The sequence below is a fragment of the Ranitomeya variabilis genome, chromosome 8, assembly GCF_051348905.1.
Source record: "Ranitomeya variabilis isolate aRanVar5 chromosome 8, aRanVar5.hap1, whole genome shotgun sequence".
In the NCBI taxonomy this organism is placed as follows: domain Eukaryota; kingdom Metazoa; phylum Chordata; class Amphibia; order Anura; family Dendrobatidae; genus Ranitomeya; species Ranitomeya variabilis.
The window spans coordinates 209,316,579-209,337,710 of NC_135239.1; the positions used below are offsets into that span (position 1 = coordinate 209,316,579).

The window sequence follows — 21,132 nt, forward strand, 5'->3', positions numbered from 1 at the left end:
GAAGTATTACAATGAGCAGATACTGATAAGTATATCACGATGCCATGCAGCTGTTTGAGTGATATGTGGACTTATTATTATTATGTCTAGCACACAAATTATACAGCCAGTAATGACTCCATAAATACAAAAGCTTTTTACATCTACATGCAAGTCCTTATCTTTCAACGGATTCTCCAATTTGTTCATTTCCTTTACTGTGGATGAAGGCAGAAAGCCTGGATGTTTCACATACACACTTACAATACAGTATGTGCTGTATACAATACAAAGTACTCGTCAGCACCACTATATATTCGATACCTCTGGATCTATCTAAAAGACTTGACATTTCAACATATGTAAGAAAAAGTATGAAGTTGGAGATACCCTGTGATATGATATACAAAATTTCAACTGTTTAGGGTGCATCCACACTGGAGTGTCACGCTGCAGCTTTCCGCAGCATTAAAAAAACGCACCAAATTCAGAGACTAAGGAAATATTGAAAGATTTGCATTGCAAAGGAGGGTGAAAAAGATACGAAAATCAGTATATTTTGGCTGTGAATGGAAAGTCTGCACCACAATTCTATTCATGCTGCAAATTTTTCAGTAGCCTATATAATTTTATGAACTCTCATTCACAATGCTGCTACTTTCAAACCTGAAAATAGCTTATATAGCTTACCGTATATACTAGAGTATAAGCTGAGATTTTCAGCCCAAATTTTTGGGCTGAAAGTGCCCCTCTCGGCTTATACTCGAGTCACGGTCGGCGGTGGGGTCGGCGGGTGAGGGGGAGAGGGCGCTGAGGCATACTCACCTAGTCCCGGCGCTCCCCCTGCCTGTCACACTGTCTTCGGGTGCCACAGCTCTTCCCCTGTTCAGCGGTCACGTGGGACCGCTCATTAGAGAAATGAATATGGACTCCACTCCCATAGGGGTGGAGCCGCAAATTCATTTCTCTAATCAGCGGTGCCAGTGACCGCTGACAGAGGAAGAGCTGCGGCACCCGAAGACAGTGTGACAGGAAGGGGGAGCGCCAGGAGCGCCGGGACTAGGTGAGTATTTTATATTCACCTGTCCACGTTCCAACCGCTGGGCGCCGCTCCGTCTTCCCGTCCTCTGGCTCTGACTGTTCAGGTCAGAGGGCGCGATGACGCATATAGTGTGCGCGCCGCCCTCTGCCTGATCAGTCAGTGCAGAGAGACGACGGGACGCTGAGGAGCTGCAAGCAAGAGAGGTGAGTGTTTTTTTTTTTATTGCAGCAGCAGCGTTATATATGGCACAGATTTATGTGGAGTATCTATGGGGCAACGGTGCAGAGCACTATACATGGCACAGATTTATATGGCACATCCATGGGGCAACGGTGCAGAGCATTATACATGGCACAGATTTATGTGGAGCATCCATGGGGCAACGGTGCAGAGCATTATACATGGCACAGATTTATATGGCACAGATTTATATGGCACAGATTTATATGGCACAGATTTATATGGCACAGATTTATATGGCACAGATTTATATGGCACAGATTTATATGGCACAGATTTATATGGCACAGATTTATATGGCAACGGTGCAGAGCACTATATATGGCACAGATTTATATGGCAACGGTGCAGAGCACTATATATGGCACAGATTTATATGGCACAGATTTATATGGCACAGATTTATATGGCACAGATTTATATGGCACAGATTTATATGGCACAGATTTATATGGCACAGATTTATATGGCACAGATTTATATGGCACAGATTTATATGGCACAGATTTATATGGCACAGATTTATATGGCACAGATTTATATGGCACAGATTTATATGGCACAGATTTATATGGCACAGATTTATATGGCACAGATTTATATGGCACAGATTTATATGGCACAGATTTATATGGCACATCTATGGGGCAACAATGAACAGTGCAGAGCATATATGGCACTGCTTTATATGGAGCATCTATGGGGCCATAAAGAACGGTGCAGAGCATTGTATATGGGGCATCTATGGGGCCATAATGAATGGTGCAGAGCAATGGCACAGATTTATAAGGAGCATCTATGGGGCCATAATGAATGGTGCAGAGCAATGGCACAGCTATATATGGAGCATCTATGGGGCAATAATCAACGGTATGGAGCATTATATATGGCACAGCTTTATATGGAACCTCCTTTGGGGCAATAATGAACGGTATGGAGCATCTATTTTTATTTTTGAAATTCACTAGTAGCTGCTGTATTTTCCACCATAGGCTTATACTCGAGTCAATAAGTTTTCCCAGTTTTTTGTGGCAAAATTAGGGGGGTCGGCTTATACTCGGGTCGGCTTATACTCGAGTATATACGGTATTTAAATAATGTGAATATATACATAAACTGCTGGCAAGTTATAAAAAAACATTAACATCGGTGCTGTGTCAGCGAGACACGACTGCTACAAGATACCTTTTGTGTCTCAAGAGCTTGGACATGCTTGTGAAGGACGAGCCGCAGCTCTCAAAGTCACAGATAAAAGGCCGCTCACCTGAAAGAAGCAAAACGTTACATGTGGAAATCAGTGACAACGCACAAATGATTACAGTTTTTATGTAAACAATTATTAAAAGGTGAATCCTGGTAAGGAACAGGCAATAATTGCGAGTGTCCTTACATATGGAGCAGCCCTAATTCCTGTCCCTGACAAGACGCCATACCTGTATGACTGCGGAGATGTATCTTCAGCCTGCACGCCTTGTCGTATTGCTTATTGCAGCCAGGGAAAGAGCAGATGAACTGTTCCTGCTCGCGTACGTGCGCTCTGTGATGGGAGAATAATGCAGTCACTGTAATAAAACTCTTGTCGCAACCTACAAAGAACAGAAGTGTTCAGTCTCAAAAATGACAACTGTTCAGGTCATCAGCATTAAAATATATCACAAAGGATTTCTATAGAAAACCGTAACAGCAACAGCCTGGGTGCAACCTTCTACTACACACATCTGATACTACACCCCTCTCACCTAGTGATCACTTTAGGATATATCAACACAAGTTCGCTCAAACTTTCCTCTTCAGTCCTCGTTGCCATCTCACTGGAGGAGATACAGGCAGAGGAAGGAAATATAGTGCGACTTGCAGAACCTAGTAATGGATTTTTGCCCATGATGACACCAGCAGTACTAAGAGAAGCCACTCCACCCCGGGATGAGAGCTGCACTCTCCATCTAAGCACAAAAAGGGCACAACACCAGACTGAACTGCACAGCTGGTGAATCCGGGGTTGGGAATACCAGCTACCAGTACTGGTGGATGCTAATATATATATATCTCGCATGGCACTCGGACCATGCAAGTGCCGTCCAATTTTTACACACTCATATCCTTGAAAACCCGTCATTTCATTTGCCGTGTACAGTAAAATCACTTCACAACCCAACAGAATAGGATAGATAGATATATATCTACTATATACGGTAATTGTTTAAGGGTCACTTCCGTCTGTCTTTCTGTGTGTCCCGGAAATCCCACGTCGCTGATAGGCCGCGACCAGTCAGCGACGGGCACAGTCCGGCCGAGAATTAGTCCCTCCCTACTCCCCGCAGTCAGTGCCCGCTCCATACTCTCCCCCCCCCCAGTCAGCGCTCACACAGGGTTAATGGCAGCGTTAACGGACCGTGTTATGCCGCGGTGTAACGCACTCCGTTAACGCTGCTATTAACCCTGTGTGACCAACTTTTTACTATTGATGCTGCCTACGCGGCATCAATAGTAAAAAGATCTAATGTTAAAAATAATGAAAAAAAAAAAAAAAGTCATTATATACTCACCTTCCGTGGGCCCCCGGATCCAGCCGAGGTATTCCCGCTCCGGTGACCGGTCCATGCATTGCGGTCTCACGAGACCGCTACGTCACCATGTCGCGAGATCGCAATGCACTCTTGGTACCGGAACGTCGCGAGGAACATCAGTAAACGCCTGGGCTGGATCCGGGGGGCCGACGGAGGGTGAGTATATAACTATTTTTTATTTTAATTCTTTTTTTTAACAGGGATATGGTGCCCACATTGCTATATACTACGTGGGCTGTGTTATATACTACATCTCTGTGCTATATATTATATGGGCTGTGCTATATACAACGTGGTTGTGGTATATATTACGTGGCTGGGCAATATACTACATCGCTGTGCTCTATACTACGTGACCTGTGTTATATACTGCATGGGCAATGTTATATACAACGTCTCTGTGCTATATACTACGTGGCTGTGCTATATACTAAGTGGTTGAGCAATATATTACGTGGCTGGGCAATATACTACGTGTCTGTGCTATATACTACGTGGCTGGGCGACAGTGGGTGAGTATACAACTATTTTTTATTTTCTTTTTTTAACAGGGATATGATGCCGGCTGCGCTATACACTGCGTGGGCGGGCTGCGCTATACACTGCGTGGGCTGCGCTATACACTGCGTGGGCGGGCTGCGCTATACACTGCGTGGGCTGCGCTATACACTGCGTGGGCGGGCTGCGCTATACACTGCGTGGGCTGCGCTATACACTGCGTGGGCTGCGCTATACACTGCGTGGGCTGCGCTATACACTGCGTGGGCTGCGCTATACACTGCGTGGGCTGCGCTATACACTGCGTGGGCTGCGCTATACACTGCGTGGGCTGCGCTATACACTGCGTGGGCTGCGCTATACACTGCGTGGGCTGCGCTATACACTGCGTGGGCTGCGCTATACACTGCGTGGGCTGCGCTATACACTGCGTGGGCTGCGCTATACACTGCGTGGGCTGCGCTATACACTGCGTGGGCTGCGCTATACACTGCGTGGGCTGCGCTATACACTGCGTGGGCTGCGCTATACACTGCGTGGGCTGCGCTATACACTGCGTGGGCTGCGCTATACACTGCGTGGGCTGCGCTATACACTGCGTGGGCTGCGCTATACACTGCGTGGGCTGCGCTATACACTGCGTGGGCTGCGCTATACACTGCGTGGGCTGCGCTATACACTGCGTGGGCTGCGCTATACACTGCGTGGGCTGCGCTATACACTGCGTGGGCTGCGCTATACACTGCGTGGGCTGCGCTATACACTGCGTGGGCTGCGCTATACACTGCGTGGGCTGCGCTATACACTGCGTGGGCTGCGCTATACACTGCGTGGGCTGCGCTATACACTGCGTGGGCTGTTATACACTACGTGGCCGGCCGCAAATAATCAGCGACAGGCGCAGTCAGACCGCGAATTGCTGCGGGATTTGAACCACGCTTCGCTAATTGGTCGCGCCCGGCCGGCCGAATCCTGTGTATTCAATGTATTATTCGAAAATCTTCATAAATAAACTACATACATATTCTAGAATACCCGATGCGATAGAATCAAACTACCATCTAGTGGTGGTTAGTAATGGGGAAGTCTTATAGACGTCTCTCCATTACTAACCCCTGGGCTTGGTGTCACCTGACAACACAATGGTGACATCTCCCCTCTGCCCCCAACTATCACACCACTTGCCACCGCAACAGGGAAAGTGGGAAGAGTGAGGCTAAGTGCCAGATTTGGTGCATCTTATGGATGCGCTATTTCTTGGGCAGCTGAGAGCTAATGTTTTTAAGTCTGGGAAGCTCCATGGGTATTGCCCCCTTTCCAGGCAATAAAAATCTGCCCCCAGCTGTCCGCTTCCCTCTGCTGGTTAATAACATTTTGGGGGTTCCCACACCATTTTTTTTTTCCCCAGAAAAAATGTATAAAAAATAAATAAAAATACATGTACAGTAAGACACACACACACACACACACACACACACACACACACACACACACACACAGCACTGAATATATATCTCACTCACATTTATACCCATCTTTCTGTATCTAATATATATATCAGAATATTTCCTTTGAAAACTATGTGCAAATGACAGAATTACTCAATGTAAAAGCTCATGTTAAAATCGTATTCCAGTTGGATCACATTCATATGTAAATCGGTCATTCTGATGCCAGGCGATAAAAATTGCATGACCCTCGTCAAACTTTTGTGGACCAACCAATAGCGGACCGTTTTTTATTACGGTGATAGGCATAAGCTCTTAGGCTACGTTCACATTTGCGGTCGGTGCCGCAGCGTCGCCGCATGCGTCATGCGCCCCTATATTTAACATGGGGGCGCATGGACATGCGTCGCACTTGCGTTTTGCGCCGCATGCGTCCCTGCGGCGCCCACGTCCGGGCGCAGAGGGCGCAGCAAGTTGCATTTTTGCTGCGTCCAAAATCAATGAAAAAAAGGACGCATGCGGCGCAAAACGCAGCGTTGTGCATGCGTTTTGCTGCGTTTTTGTTTGCGTTGTGGCGCCGCGGCGCACAACGCAAATGTGAACGTAGCCTTAGAGAGACCCTCATATAGATGTTTTCCTCCTGCAAACAATTAAATTGCCAACTGGGCATCAAAGGAAATCTATCATCTGATTCAACAACAGAGAGTTTTAAAGAAAAACATCCCAGGCTGCAATCGTGTGGTTACGCTCAGATTTATGCTGCCTGCAGTTTGGGCAGCTGTGAATCAGACGGCAGGTTCCCTTTAAACCTTCCCGCGTCAGTGGGATGTGTGTATAAATGGTCAGCACCGGATTTAGATCATGAGGCTGCGGATGTACACAAATAACTGCACCGTGGCAAATCAACGGTGTTTCCAATACAAAATATACAGGTGTCCTACGCAGATTTTGCAGGAGATTGAGCTTTGAATTGACTCTGGATTTCAACATTAGCACAAAAAAACTTCTGGGAAAATCTGTACACCCAAGGAACAAGGGTTTTAGAAATTCACTTGTATTATACTGTAGATTGGCGTGGATTTGAGGTGCAGAATCTGCACAGCAAATTAGATGCATTTGAAAATACGCCAGAGAAAACTTTCCAAGTATAACGGAGGAATAACACAAATGATGCTCCAAAATGTTCATGGGAAATATGTATGTACTAAAACAACGCAAAGTAATGGTACTTTACATTACCGATGTCAGGCCAGGACCAAGCACAAATCAGTTATATTTAAGTTATCTGAATGAAATCAAGCGTTTTGTTTATCAGGTGATTGATGACCTATTTACACAGGCCGATAATCGAGAATGGACATTCCTGCAAATGCTTGTCCTTAAAGGCTGAGTCACACATAACGATATCCTTAACGATATCGTTGCAACGTCACGCTTTTGGTGACGTAGCAACGATCCCGCCAACGATCTCGTTATGTGTGACAGCGACCAACGATCAGGCCCCTGCTGGGAGATCGTTGGGGAATGATCAGGACCATTTTTTGGTCGCTGATCACCCGCTGTCATGGCTGGATCGGGGTGTGTGACGCTGATCCAGCGATGTGTTCACTTGTAACCAGGGTAAATATCGGGTTACTAAGCGCAGGGCCACGCTTAGTAACCCGATATTTACCCTGGTTACCATTGTAAAAGTAAAAAAAAAAAACAGTACATAATCACCTTCTGATGTCTGTCACGTCCCCTGGCGTCCATAGGGTTAAAACTGCTTTCGGCCGAGAGCTTCCCTGCACTGACTGTCAGCGCCGGCCGTAAAGCAGAGCACAGCGGTGACGTCACCGCTGTTACTGCCGGCGCTGACACATTCAGTGCAGGAAAGTTCTCGGCAGCAGCGCGTGCTTTAGCAGCGCTCCTGCCGAAAGCAGTTTTAACCCTGTGGACGCTGGGGGACGTGACAGACATCAGAATGTGAGTATTTAGTGTTTTTTTTTTTTTTACTTTTACAATGGTAACCAGGGTAAATATCGGGTTACTAAGCGCGGCCCTGCACTTAGTAACCCGATGTTTACCCTGGTTACCCGGGTGCTGCAGGGGGACTTCGGCATCGTTGAAGACAGTTTCAACGATGCCGAAGTCGTTCCCCTGATCGTTGGTCGCTGGAGAGAGCTGTCTGTGTGACAGCTCCCCAGCGACCACACAACGACTTACCAACGATCACGGCCAGGTCGTCTCGCTGGTTGTGATCGTTGGTAAGTCGTTTAGTGTAACGGTACCTTAATTTGTGGACCATTCAGCTTTCTAATAAACTTTGCTGTTTTATTTTTAAAACCTCTGCTTGCAGTCAGTAAATGTGATCATTCTGGTTTACATTTAGTGGCTGTAAACTCTTACCAATACATATCACAGCTCAGAAATGTAAAGACTTTGTGTTGCAGCTTTCTCTTCTACCTGTTCTGACAGCGGACAGGTCAATCACCTGAAGCTCGGCAGGTATCGCGCATGGAAGAAGCTGCTGCACAAAGACTATGCGGTTCCTGAGGCACCGGTCTAATGCCCAGCAGGTATCGGGCATGTGTCTTATTAGGACACATGCATGATACCTGCAAGACATCGGATTGCTGCCAGGTGCTGCAGGATTTCATGCATGGTATGCTTAATTGTAAAGTGCTGCAGAATATGCTGTCGCTATATAAATAAAAATTATTATTATAAATTATTATATGATCTGTGTGTGGAACTGTTGCCTGGGTAACTGTCCTCTTCATCCCAGTGTGCTGCAGCTGAAGACAGTGGGAAGAACAGCTGCACAAACCCATTATTTCTGCTTCGAGGTTTCGGACATCGACAGTTCCCGAGGCAACCATCCAGTTTCCGGCAGGTATCGCACCACATGTAGCTGCATCCCTCATGCACAATACCTGCTGGACATCAGATGGCTGCTGCAGCACCTCTTTGTGCCAGAGGTTGGGTCAGACAGAACAAGAGCTGCTGCACAAATTGGTTGCTGAGTTACTGTGTTACATCTGTGCAACAATTACACCGCCTGACTGCAGATAATTCGCCCTGTGATACATCCGTCTGGCACGTACCATTAAACTCACACTTGTACGGCCTGTCGGGCTCGAAATGCGTCCTCCTGTGCGCACTCAGCTTGGTGGTCGTGTTGAAGGCTTCGCCGCAGGTGTCGCAGCGGTACAGGTTCTCCTGCTCGTGGGCTCGCAGGTGGGCTTTCAGGTTGTAGACGGTGGTGAACCTCTTGCCGCAGCCCAGGGCGTCGCAGGAGAAGGGGCGCTGCTTGTCGTGCGACTGCAGGTGGCGCTTCAGCTTGTACAGGGTGGTGAAGGACCAGTCGCAGCCCTGCACCTGGCACTTGTACGGCCGCTGCTCCTCCGTGTGGCTCAGTAAATGGACCTTCAGCTGCTGCTTACGGTCGAAGGCTTTGGCGCAGCCGGGCTGCGGGCAGCGGAACACCAGCAGCACCCCCTTCCGGGCCAGGTCCAGCGCCTCCCCCAGGTTCACCTGCAGCTCCCCGATGTCCCCCACCAGGAAGCCGGCCACCTGCTCGTCCACCGGCCCCCCGCGCAGCACCATGTCCTCCAGGCTCTCGGAGAAGCTGTGCGCCGCCGCCCCGGAGCTGCTGCTCGGCTCCCCCGGAGGTGACAGCTCGGAGGCCCAGCTCTGCTGAGGGGTGGCGGGCGCGCTGCTGCTCCCACTCCGAGGCTGCGGCCTAGCTCCGCTCTCCGAGGCCTCCCTGCTGCCTCCACCAAGTGTGAGCAGACCGTTCTCCAGGAGCACCGTCACGTACCCGGGCAGAGCCAGCTCCGAGGACGGGCAGGGCCTCTGTGGCGGCGGCGGCGGTGGAGGAGGCGGCGGCGGCTCCGGGGCCACAGACCCCAGGTTGACCACCATGTAGATGGGATGAATATTTCCAGCGTCTTTCTGGCGCCCGGACTTCTCCTCGTCGTCCTCCCCCGCCGGCGTCTCTCCCTCAGGGAGCCCCGAGCCGCCATCTTGCTGCCGCTGCCCCGTCGGCCCCTGGATTTCCATCTTGGTATCCCTGTAGCAAGTAGTTCGCGCGGAAGGACATGGCAAAGACCGCCTCACAGGGAGCTCTATGTCGATAACAGTGTCCATCCGCCGACTCTGCCGTTACTTAGCAACAGACCGCCCGGACTATTTTGTTTCTTATAACGGGGCTCAGTAGAGAACAGGGGGCGTTTAGTCACGTGACTTCATGCACACAGATTTCAAGGGGAGTTCCAGGTCTCCAAAAACATTTTTAACTCTTTGACTGTCATTTTTGGAGCTTTGTTTTTTTTTCACTATTATCATCTATATAAATTGGTGTGACTCCAGTGTCGCCTCCAGGCGATAAATCGTATAAGACGTTGTTAGTTTAGCACAAGTGCGGTAATTGTGGTGATTGTGGGACTATTTGTGGTTGTATCTTTTGGGTTTTCCTTGTGGGATGAGTTGTGGACGTTTCGCCGCCATTTACCTCACACAGCGCGGAGAAAAGACAGGAGAATCCCCCTTTGTGTCTGTGTCTCCGGGGTTCCATTATTCGGGGCTCGGCCGCGTCTTTATTCTGCAGGTTGGGGCGATTCCTCCACATTCTGGGACCACAACTATTTTCCCTTTCATGTTTTTTCTTCCTCAATATTTTTTACTAATTATTTCCATTTTTCTTAGTCTCTCTGTGGGACTTGAGCCGGCGAGCGCCCGATCGATCCAATGGCAGACACGAGAGCAGCTTCCCTGAGTGCTCGCCGGCTCCCAGCACTCCTCATGTGGTGTATGTTACATGTCAGGCTGATGGGATCTGCATGTCCATCTACTTATTGAATGAATCGTGGCCACATGACCGTCCTAATAATTCATTATACGGGCTCTTCTGATTCCAATTTATTTGTTGAGTATCTACAGTCGTGACCAAAAGTTTTCAGATTGACACTAAAGTTTTCTTTTTCACTTTTGCCTCTTCAGTGTTTTCACTGTTTTAGTCGGATATTTCTGTGGTTCCTGATGGACAATTATAAACATTTCATCAGCTTTTATTGACAAATCCATGAAGTTCTGTAAAGCCCCAGTATTCCCAACACTGCCCCTTATTCTTCAGACTTCTGCCCCTTATTCTCCAGACTTCTGCCCCTTATTCTCCACACTTCTGCCCCTTATTCTCCACACTTCTGCCCCTTATTCTTCAGACTTCTGCCCCTTATTCTCCAGACTCCTGCCCCTTATTCTCCAGACTTCTGCCCCTTATTCTCCACACTTCTGCCCCTTATTCTCCACACTTCTGCCCCTTATTCTTCAGACTTCTGCCCCTTATTCTCCACACTTCTGCCCCTTATTCTCCAGACTCCTGCCCCTTATTCTCCAGACTCCTGCCCCTTATTCTTCAGACTTCTGCCCCTTATTCTCCACACTTCTGCCCCTTATTCTCCAGACTCCTGCCCCTTATTCTCCAGACTTCTGCCCCTTATTCTCCACACTTCTGCCCCTTATTCTCCAGACTTCTGCCCCTTATTCTCCACACTCCTGACCCTTATTCCCCACACTCCTGCCCCTTATTCTCCAGACTCCTGCCCCTTATTCTCCACACTCCTGCCTCTTATTCCCTACACTCCTGCCCCTTATTCTCCCCATTCCTGCCCCTTATTCTCCAGATTTCTGCACTTATTCTCCAGATTTCTGCCCCTTATTCTCCACACTCCTGCCCCTTATTCTCCACACTCCTGCCCCTTATTCTCCACACTCCTGCCCCTTATTCTCCACACTCCTGCCCCTTATTCTCCACACTCCTGCCCCTTATTCTCCACACTCCTGCCCCTTATTCTCCACACTCCTGCCCCTTATTCTTCACACTCCTGCCCCTTATTCTCCACACTCCTGCCCCTTATTCTCCACACTCCTGCCTCTTATTCCCTACACTCCTGCCCCTTATTCTCCCCATTCCTGCCCCTTATTCTCCAGATTTCTGCACTTATTCTCCAGATTTCTGCCCCTTATTCTCCACACTCCTGCCCCTTATTCTCCACACTCCTGCCCCTTATTCTCCACACTCCTGCCCCTTATTCTCCACACTCCTGCCCCTTATTCTCCACACTCCTGCCCCTTATTCTCCACACTCCTGCCCCTTATTCTCCACACTCCTGCCCCTTATTCTTCACACTCCTGCCCCTTATTCTCCACACTTCTGCCCCTTATTCTCCAGACTTCTGCCCCTTATTCTCCACACTCCTGACCCTTATTCCCCACACTCCTGCCCCTTATTCTCCAGACTCCTGCCCCTTATTCTCCACACTCCTGCCTCTTATTCCCTACACTCCTGCCCCTTATTCTCCCCATTCCTGCCCCTTATTCTCCAGATTTCTGCCCCTTATTCTCCAGATTTCTGCCCCTTATTCTCCACACTCCTGCCCCTTATTCTCCACACTCCTGCCCCTTATTCTCCACACTCCTGCCCCTTATTCTCCAGACTCCTGCCCCTTATTCTCCACACTCCTGCCCCTTATTCTCCACACTCCTGCCCCATATTCTCCACACTCCTGCCCCTTATTCTCCACACTCCTGCCCCTTATTCTCCAGACTCCTGCCCCATATTCTCCACACTCCGGCCCGTTATTCTCCACACTCCTGCCCCTTATTCTCCAGATTTCTGCCCCTTATTCTCCAGACTCCTGCCCCTTATTCTCCACACTCCTGCCCCTTATTCTCCACACTCCTGCCCCTTATTCTCCACACTCCTGCCCCTTATTCTCCACACTCCTGCCCCTTATTCTCCACACTCCTGCCCCTTATTCTCTACACTCCTGGCCCTTATTCTCCAGACTCATGCCCCATATTCTCCACACTCCTGCCCCTTATTCTCCACAATCCTGCCCCTTATTCTCCAGACTTCTGCCCCTTATTCTCCACACTCCTGCCCCTTATTCTCCACACTCCTGCCCCTTATTCTCCACACTCCTGCCCCTTATTCTCCACACTCCTGCCCCATATTCTCCACACTCCTGCCCCTTATTCTCCACACTCCTGCCCCTTATTCTCCAGACTCCTGCCCCATATTCTCCACACTCCTGCTCCTTATTCTCCACACTCCTGCCCCTTATTCTCCACACTCCTGCCCCTTATTCTCCACACTCCTGCCCCTTATTCTCTACACTCCTGGCCCTTATTCTCCAGACTCATGCCCCATATTCTCCACACTCCTGCCCCTTATTCTCCACAATCCTGCCCTTTATTCTCCAGACTCCTGCCCCATATTCTCCACACTCCTGCCCCTTATTCTCCACACTCCTGCCCCTTATTCTCCACACTCCTGCCCCATATTCTCCACACTCCTGCCCCTTATTCTCCACACTCCTGCCCCTTATTCTCCAGACTCCTGCCCCATATTCTCCACACTCCGGCCCCTTATTCTCCACACTCCTGCCCCTTATTCTCCAGACTTCTGCCCCTTATTCTCCACACTCCTGCCCCTTATTCTTCACACTCCTGCCCCTTATTCTCCACACTCCTGCCCCTTATTCTCTACACTCCTGGCCCTTATTCTCCAGACTCATGCCCCATATTCTCCACACTCCTGCCCTTTATTCTCCACACTCCTGCCCCTTATTCTCCACACTCCTGCCCCATATTCTCCACACTCCCGCCTCTTATTCTCCACACTCCGGCCCCTTATTCTCCACCCTTATTCTCCAGACTCCTGCCCCTTATTCTCCACACTCCTGCCCCTTATTCTCCAGACTCCTGCCCCTTATTCCCCACACTCCTGCCCCTTATTCTCCTGACTCCTGACCCTTATTCCCCACACTCCTGCCCCTTATTCTCCAGACTCATGCCCCATATTCTCCACACTCCTGCCCTTTATTCTCCACAATCCTGCCCCTTATTCTCCACACTCCCGCTCCTTATTCTCCACACTCCTGCCCCTTATTCTCCACACTCCTGCCCCTTATTCTCCACACTCCTGCCCCATATTCTCCACACTCCTGCCCCTTATTCTCCACACTCCTGCCCCTTATTCTCCACACTCCTGCCCCATATTCTCCACACTCCGGCCCGTTATTCTCCACACTCCTGCCCCTTATTCTCCACACTCCTGCCCCTTATTCTCTACACTCCTGGCCCTTATTCTCCAGACTCCTGCCCCATATTCTCCACACTCCTGCCCTTTATTCTCCACAATCCTGCCCCTTATTCTCCAGACTCCTGCCCCATATTCTCCACACTCCTGCCCCTTATTCTCCACACTCCTGCCCCTTATTCTCCACACTCCTGCCCCATATTCTCCACACTCCTGTCCCTTATTCTCCAGACTCCTGCCCCATATTCTCCACACTCCGGCCCCTTATTCTCCACACTCCTGCCCCTTATTCTCCAGACTCCTGCCCCTTATTCTCCACACTCCTGCCCCTTATTCTCCACACTCCTGCCCCTTATTCTCCACACTCCTGCCCCTTATTCTCTACACTCCTGGCCCTTATTCTCCAGACTCATGCCCCATATTCTCCACACTCCTGCCCTTTATTCTCCACAATCCTGCCCCTTATTCTCCAGACTCCTGCCCCATATTCTCCACACTCCTGCCCTTTATTCTCCACACTCCTGCCCCTTATTCTCCACACTCCTGCCCCATATTCTCCACACTCCCGCCTCTTATTCTCCACACTCCGGCCCCTTATTCTCCACCCTTATTCTCCAGACTCCTGCCCCTTATTCTCCACACTCCTGCCCCTTATTCTCCAGACTCCTGCCCCTTATTCCCCACACTCCTGCCCCTTATTCTCCTGACTCCTGACCCTTATTCCCCACACTCCTGCCCCATATTCTCCACACTCCTGCCCTTTATTCTCCACAATCCTGCTCCTTATTCTCCACACTCCCGCTCCTTATTCTCCACACTCCCGCTCCTTATTCTCCACACTCCCGCCCCTTATTCTCCACACTCCCGCCCCTTATTCTCCACACTCCTGCCCCTTATTCTCCGCACTCCTGCCCCTTATTCCCCACACTCCTGCCCCTTATTCTCCTGACTCCTGACCCTTATTCCCCACACTCCTGCCCCATATTCTCCACACTCCTGCCCTTTATTCTCCACAATCCTGCTCCTTATTCTCCACACTCCCGCTCCTTATTCTCCACACTCCCGCTCCTTATTCTCCACACTCCCGCCCCTTATTCTCCACACTCCCGCCCCTTATTCTCCACACTCCCGCCCCTTATTCTCCACACTCCCGCCCCTTATTCTCCACACTTCTGCCCCTTATTCTCCACACTTCTGCCCCTTATTCTCCTCACTCCTGCCCCTTATTCTCCTCACTCCTGCCCCTTATTCTCCTCACTTCTGCCCCTTATTCTCCACACTTCTGCCCCTTATTCTCCACTCTTCTGCCCCTTATTCTCCTCACTTCTGCCCCTTATTCTCCTAACTTCTGCCTCTTATTCACCAGATTTCTGCCCCGTATTTTCCAGACTTCTCCCCTTCCCCCAGCATCTGGATATCGGCTTCTGGGCAGATCCTGACTGATAGCCGCCCGTTCTTGTCTCATCAGAGCTCAGAGTTATCACAATTTCTGGGTTTTCACTTTTTGTGGCTTGACTGCAGGTTCTCAATGGGACTAAGAGCTGGGGAGTTTCCTAGTCGTGGAATCTTGATGTCAACGTTTTATTCCCTGAAACACTTAATTCTCACATTTGCATTATGAACTGATCTCTATCATTGGGGAACATTGTCTATCACCACATTGTCATGGATGATGGGAGAAATTGTTCTTAGAGGAACTGTGTGTGCATATGCACTGACACCTGCCTGCTCCCATCCCTGATCGCACTGCGCTGGAGATGAATCGATCCCATAGCTGAATCTTTTTTTAGGAGTCGGTCCTGGCGTTTGCTGGACTTTCTTGGGTGTCCTGAACCTTTCTTCACAGCAATTGAACCTTTCCTTGAAGTTCTTGATAATCTGATAAATGGCTTATTTAAGGGCAATCTTTCAAGTAGCAATGTCCTTGACTGTAAATCTCTTTCAATGCAAATCAATGATGACTTGTTTCATTGCAGGTAAGTTGTTTACCAGAAGTGATTTCAAGCTCCAGCATCATTATAAAGCAACCAGTCTGTTCTTTTTCAGTCACTATGAAGGAGTGATATCAGCTGCATTGTCTTCATTAACAATTTCTACTGAGTTAATGAGAAGATCACTGAAATGATGTAAGGTCATATTATAGCAGGGCAGAAATTCAGTGGGATTTTTTTTGTAATTAAAGTCCCATTACACATTTTCATATAGTTATTCTTGTTATTCGTCATTCTGGGACCTATCATTCAATCGGACCCACTAAGAACAATGGATGCAAATTCTTACACTAATGAGACTAATAAAGAACAATATAAAAAAACTCAGTGTTTAAAAAATAATAAAAATGTATCAAAGACAAAGTATTTAAAAAAACGTCTTTATTGTTCAGTCAAATTTGTGCTACTGATCTGCTGCAACCTCTCTTCTTAACAGGAAGATATTGTTCACACTGAACTGAGAAGGCTGCAGGCAATCAGTGGCCTCTGATTGTCTGCAGCGGTCACATGATGCTCCTGCCAGATGTTGATTGTTAAGTAGAAACAGGAAATGTTCTGATTTTAAAATATTCCTTTATTTGTTTACTTAGAATTAAATGTACAGTCTGATATTAAATATTGATAGTTTCTTCCAAAAACTGTGCCACATCTGTCCACAGCAGGCTTATGATACAGACCGATTCTTCAACAGCGCTGAGCTGCAATACCATAAACAACCAACTGAGAAGTGCGACAATGTTTTGAAAACAAAGCCGGAATGGTTTATTTTATTTTATTTTTTTTCAATTTTGATCAACCTCTAATTATTGGTCTTTAGTTTTGCCTGATACTTTACGGTCAGGCATACGATGTGCCGCTGATCCCCAGTATTTGCAATAATTAATTAGTTCTTCTCACACGAGTAATAATTCCAGCGTCTGTCCCTGCAAAACAAATCCGATTGATAGTTGAGAAAAGAAAAAAAATGTCAACAATGACTATTCGGCAAGACAGATAGTATTGAGTTGGGATTTATGCACGGACCCGGTACAGGAACTCTCCAGGGGTCCACATTAATACATATGATCAGGCGCTCTGTATGCCGCCACATGTTTCTCTATCACTTGAATGTATAGCTGGTATCTCTGTAGGAGTTATACATTGATCACTGTTCCTGTGGACAGGGGATATGTTGTGTATGGGGACAGCCCTTTTAAGGTCAAGTTCACATGAGCATGTGAATCCTTGGACCAGCCGTGTCTGCAAGTTTCACAAGACCGGAAATACTCATTTAGTTCTGTATGCCAGGAATATACTCTATGCAGATCTCACCTTCCCCTACTGGCAAGAACTCAACTCATTTAGAAGAGAAGATGGCAGCATCCCATGGTGTGCACCTTCTATTTTGGGATGGGGTCCGTGACTGAGCTTGCTCTGGGGTACAGTTTGACAGAGCCATCTCTGAGGGTCAGGTGATAATACGTTTCCCCCAGCAGGGAAAATTTGCCGTTTTCCATTTGAGACTATCCCTTTAAGGGTTTTACTAAACATATGATAGAATATGTTTGTGAATATTGACCGTGGAGGCATTAGATCCTGTGTCCCAGTGCAGACACTTACTCCTTACTGTTGTCATGATAACTTTGAGCCCCAACAAGGTGATAATTTGGCGGTGCATCCCATCGTAGGTAATTGTCAAATTCATTGACATAGCCGCTCCACTTGCAGTTGCTTTGAACATCCGTCTCTCCATCACAGCAAAGAAACCTCCATCTAAAAATGATTTGATGTTTTTAAAAATACATTTTTATCTATCTGACATCAATAATCTGCTAATCTTAAAAACATGATACGTGAACTTCCTCCAGTGGATAGCGCCAAGGAGACCGCTTTCCTTCTGGAAGAGAGCTAAGAATTCAGAAGTATCATGTTTTATCCCAAAAAGCAGAAACTCTTATTATAACGTTGATATGATTACACCCCCTAAAAAATCTGAATTAAATCCTAAACATTTCATTCCTTAACCAGGAACATATACAAATGAAAAAAAAAACTATTCAGGGGTTTCCGTCAAACTGCTGGAAAAAAAATACTTTTACCTCCTGTCTTCTTTTCCATCATCATGGTAGCTATCCATTCCACTCAGAACTGAGCCAAACGGACAGACGAACGTGAACTCCTGGTCAAAGTCATTGACGTAATTTGTCCAATAACAGGAACCTGGATTATTAAAGGTGTTCTGGCAGCTGAAGTCCCAGACACGATCCTCGCGCTTGTTGTCGTGGATGCTGGAGGAAAGTAGAACAGGATGATAAGTAATATATGGTATATGAATATAGGAGGCCATAGTTACAGCTCTAAGGGGTTGTATCAAGCTCATTTGCTTATTCATGGGTGTAACCACAGTCCTAGTAGCTGTAAGGAGGTCTTGCATGCTGATACGAGGGCCCAATTCTTAGCTCTCCTGTATTATTCTTCAGATGGACACATTTGCCACTCAGGACCTTAAATACAACCCCCTGCAATTCAAGGCAAGAATTCATAGCTGCCCTAACAATGTGTGCAGATGTCCAGGCCACAGCAGAGCGATATATTGGCAGCACTCTAGCACCTACGGTGCACATAGTTGGCAACTATTCCAGGACTTTCCCAACTTTTCAGATAAAATCCTGGCAAATTTCAGGGATGTTTATGCAAACCCAACCCAAAAGCTGCCAGGCCCTCTCGATTTGTGGGTGCTCCCAGGCACCGCAGGGGCAGAACCTAAAGGTCTCTAGTCTATAAACACCAATGTAGATAAGTAAAGGCACATGTGCCGCCGGCCCAGCTCTTCTGCCTTATCTATTCCAGGGCAAGCTTCGTGTTTTATTACCTGATTATTAAGCTAATGCTCTGGTGACTCTGACACTCGTAGTGGAGAACTTGATCGTAGTCATTGACCCATCGATCTGAAGGAAATAAAGGAAGTGAGAGTTGTGTGGCTTTACCCACGATTTGGGCATTGGCAATGTTAAAAGTTCCTTGGTGCAGCAGCTATGGGGCCCATGAGACCGGGAGGGCGCAGTCCTGGTTTATACCGTCCCATTGATACAGTGTGAAGAGAACTCGTGCAGGATTTCCAAACCGCATGGTTAATACCGGGGATGTCCAACACTGCATCCAATTGTGAACATAGACGGTAAACCAACATATATACATACAGATTTGTCAAAATTAGAGATTATTAAATTGGATTTCCTGATTCCACCTAGTATTTTCGGCGTGCTCGAAAAAAAAAATGCTCGAGTCGTCACGGCTGCATGTCTCACGGCTATTCGGCAATCTCTGCATTTGTTGCAGCTGTCAAACAGCCACGAGACATGCAGTGAGGACGACCCGAATGTTATTTTTCTAGCATGCCGAAAATACTCGATTAGGACACGAGCCTGCTGGGATAACACCATATCCGGGCACGCTCGCTCATCACTAGGGGAAAAAAAAAAAGTGTTGAAGTTTTACAACCGTTTTAATAGTCCAATATAAACTATATGTGAAACAATATGTTGATGCTACTGCAAAATACTTTGGTAGTATCTACCTGGTGAAATTATATTTTAGGGTTATGTACATTGCTTTTTTTTTGACCAGGGATAGGAGGGGTGAGAATGTTAAAAAAAAAAAAAATTCAGTATTGCCTTCCGCTTTAGCCTTGCAAGATGGATTGATGTCACTTAGACATTCGTAAGGCTCGGTTCGGTAACACTAAAAAGCTCAAAAGGCGTTCAGAGGACTGCAAGTGTTATGCACCCATCTTCTGGGCAATTAGAGGATTTCTAGTATTGAGAGTCAAACTCTGAAAAATTCAGAAAAGCCGACAAACTTGAAGTTTCTAAATTTCAACAATTTGTAATGAGAAGTGTTCCCCTTCCAAGAGAGTTTCAAAAACTGACCAGGGTGCAGTAATGTTGCATTCGTGTTCCGCATCTATCCATATGGACTGATATCTTGCACCATTTGCGGAGACAGGCTACTATAGACATCTGCATTTTGCATGAGCACTGATCTGTAACAGCGGTATTACTACAGATGCAGTATGTCGCCATCAGCATTACCTTGTAGAGCCGCAGACACCACAGTGATTCCCAGCAGCAGAGGTAGAATCATCTGCATGATGAGGGGCAGTCTATGTCTTGAGGAGGTGCAGTAGATGACTGTGGGATTAGAGCACCAGGTGCTCTATATTCAGACTGGAGGAGGTTTATTACATATTAACCAGTCGTCCATCAGTAATCAGCACTAATACTGATATCTGGCAGCGTGTGAAGGTTACATGAAGCTGCGTGCTAACATTAGGCACTCGCTGGATATACAACACAACGAGTGGTGGATACAGGAGCACCTGGATTTTAGGCCACAGGACATTCCCTCCCCCCCCCCCCCCCCATCAGCCATGGCCTTCCCGAATCCAAGCACTGGCACTGTATGGGCAGGCTACTGCTGTCTGCTGATAAAAGGGGGGCCAAGAAGGACATTTTTTTTAATATTCTTAATATACCCCAATATTGACCCCATTTTTGTTCTGGGGATTTCTTGTTCTTTGCCACAGGTTACGCCTTCCAGAATCCAAATTTACAGCTCATAACAGTAAATGGTGTGAATGGCAACATCATCAGTTACATTTGAGCATCATGTCAGACACAGACAAGCCTGTTTGTATAAGGCAAATTGTACCTTCACTTAGGCAGTGTGGCCAAAAAAGGGGGCCATTGTGTTTTATTGGGGAGAATTTGATGCCACTACAGTTGGCACATGGGGTAGGGGCAGGAAATGCAGGCATTAATAACATTCTGGCATTCATGGGAGGACACTGGCTATTATTCAGAGGAAATTGACTGCAGTATGATAGACATACTTTGTGGCTTATATTGAAGCATTGTAGAACTAGGGGTGGAGGGGATAAAAGTCGATAGTGTGGCGGTATGGGGAATATAGGCCAACAAACTTTGCAGAGAAAAAGTAATAACTAGACTAACCTTGATCGTGATCTGGCCCAGCTAAAGTGATAAAACAAAAGAAAAAAAAACAAAAAAAAAAAAACACACAACCCCACACCTGGATGACTACAACCTAAAATGTCACCTGCATCTGGTCAGTCTTGTGTTTACCTGCCCAGTGTGCAGTGGTTCTCACAGGTTATAATATGGCGGTAGTATTCAGTAATGCTTGGTACAGTCATTTTTCCACATGGCAGTAGTATTTAGTCTGGTCATGATGCTGAGCTGTTAAGTGCAATAGGACTTGTTCACCGTAGACCACAGAGATA

The 21,132-nt window shown here is 47.5% G+C and overlaps 2 protein-coding genes across 2 annotated transcripts in view; both read right to left on the reverse strand.

Moving 5' to 3' along the window:
* Positions 1–9,843, reverse strand: part of ZXDC (ZXD family zinc finger C) — a 30,902-nt gene extending 21,059 nt beyond the window's left edge. The window contains exons 1-3 of the mRNA XM_077276645.1: positions 8,861–9,843; positions 2,695–2,847; positions 2,447–2,525 (exon numbers count right to left, since the gene is read on the reverse strand). Of these exons, the coding sequence (XP_077132760.1) occupies positions 2,447–2,525; positions 2,695–2,847; positions 8,861–9,818 (1,190 nt within the window). The 5' untranslated portion in view covers positions 9,819–9,843. The remainder of the gene's footprint in view (positions 1–2,446; positions 2,526–2,694; positions 2,848–8,860) is intronic.
* A 6,571-nt stretch (positions 9,844–16,414) lies between these two features.
* LOC143788682 (hemagglutinin/amebocyte aggregation factor-like) lies at positions 16,415–20,016 on the reverse strand. The gene is made up of 5 exons (XM_077278502.1): positions 19,922–20,016; positions 18,703–18,778; positions 17,930–18,118; positions 17,451–17,603; positions 16,415–16,774 (listed from the first exon to the last, which is right to left on the reverse strand). The coding sequence occupies exons 1-5, from the start codon at positions 19,977–19,979 to the stop codon at positions 16,735–16,737; spliced, it is 516 nt and encodes a 171-aa protein (XP_077134617.1). The 5' UTR covers positions 19,980–20,016; the 3' UTR covers positions 16,415–16,734.
* Between the last annotated feature and the right edge of the window lie 1,116 nt (positions 20,017–21,132).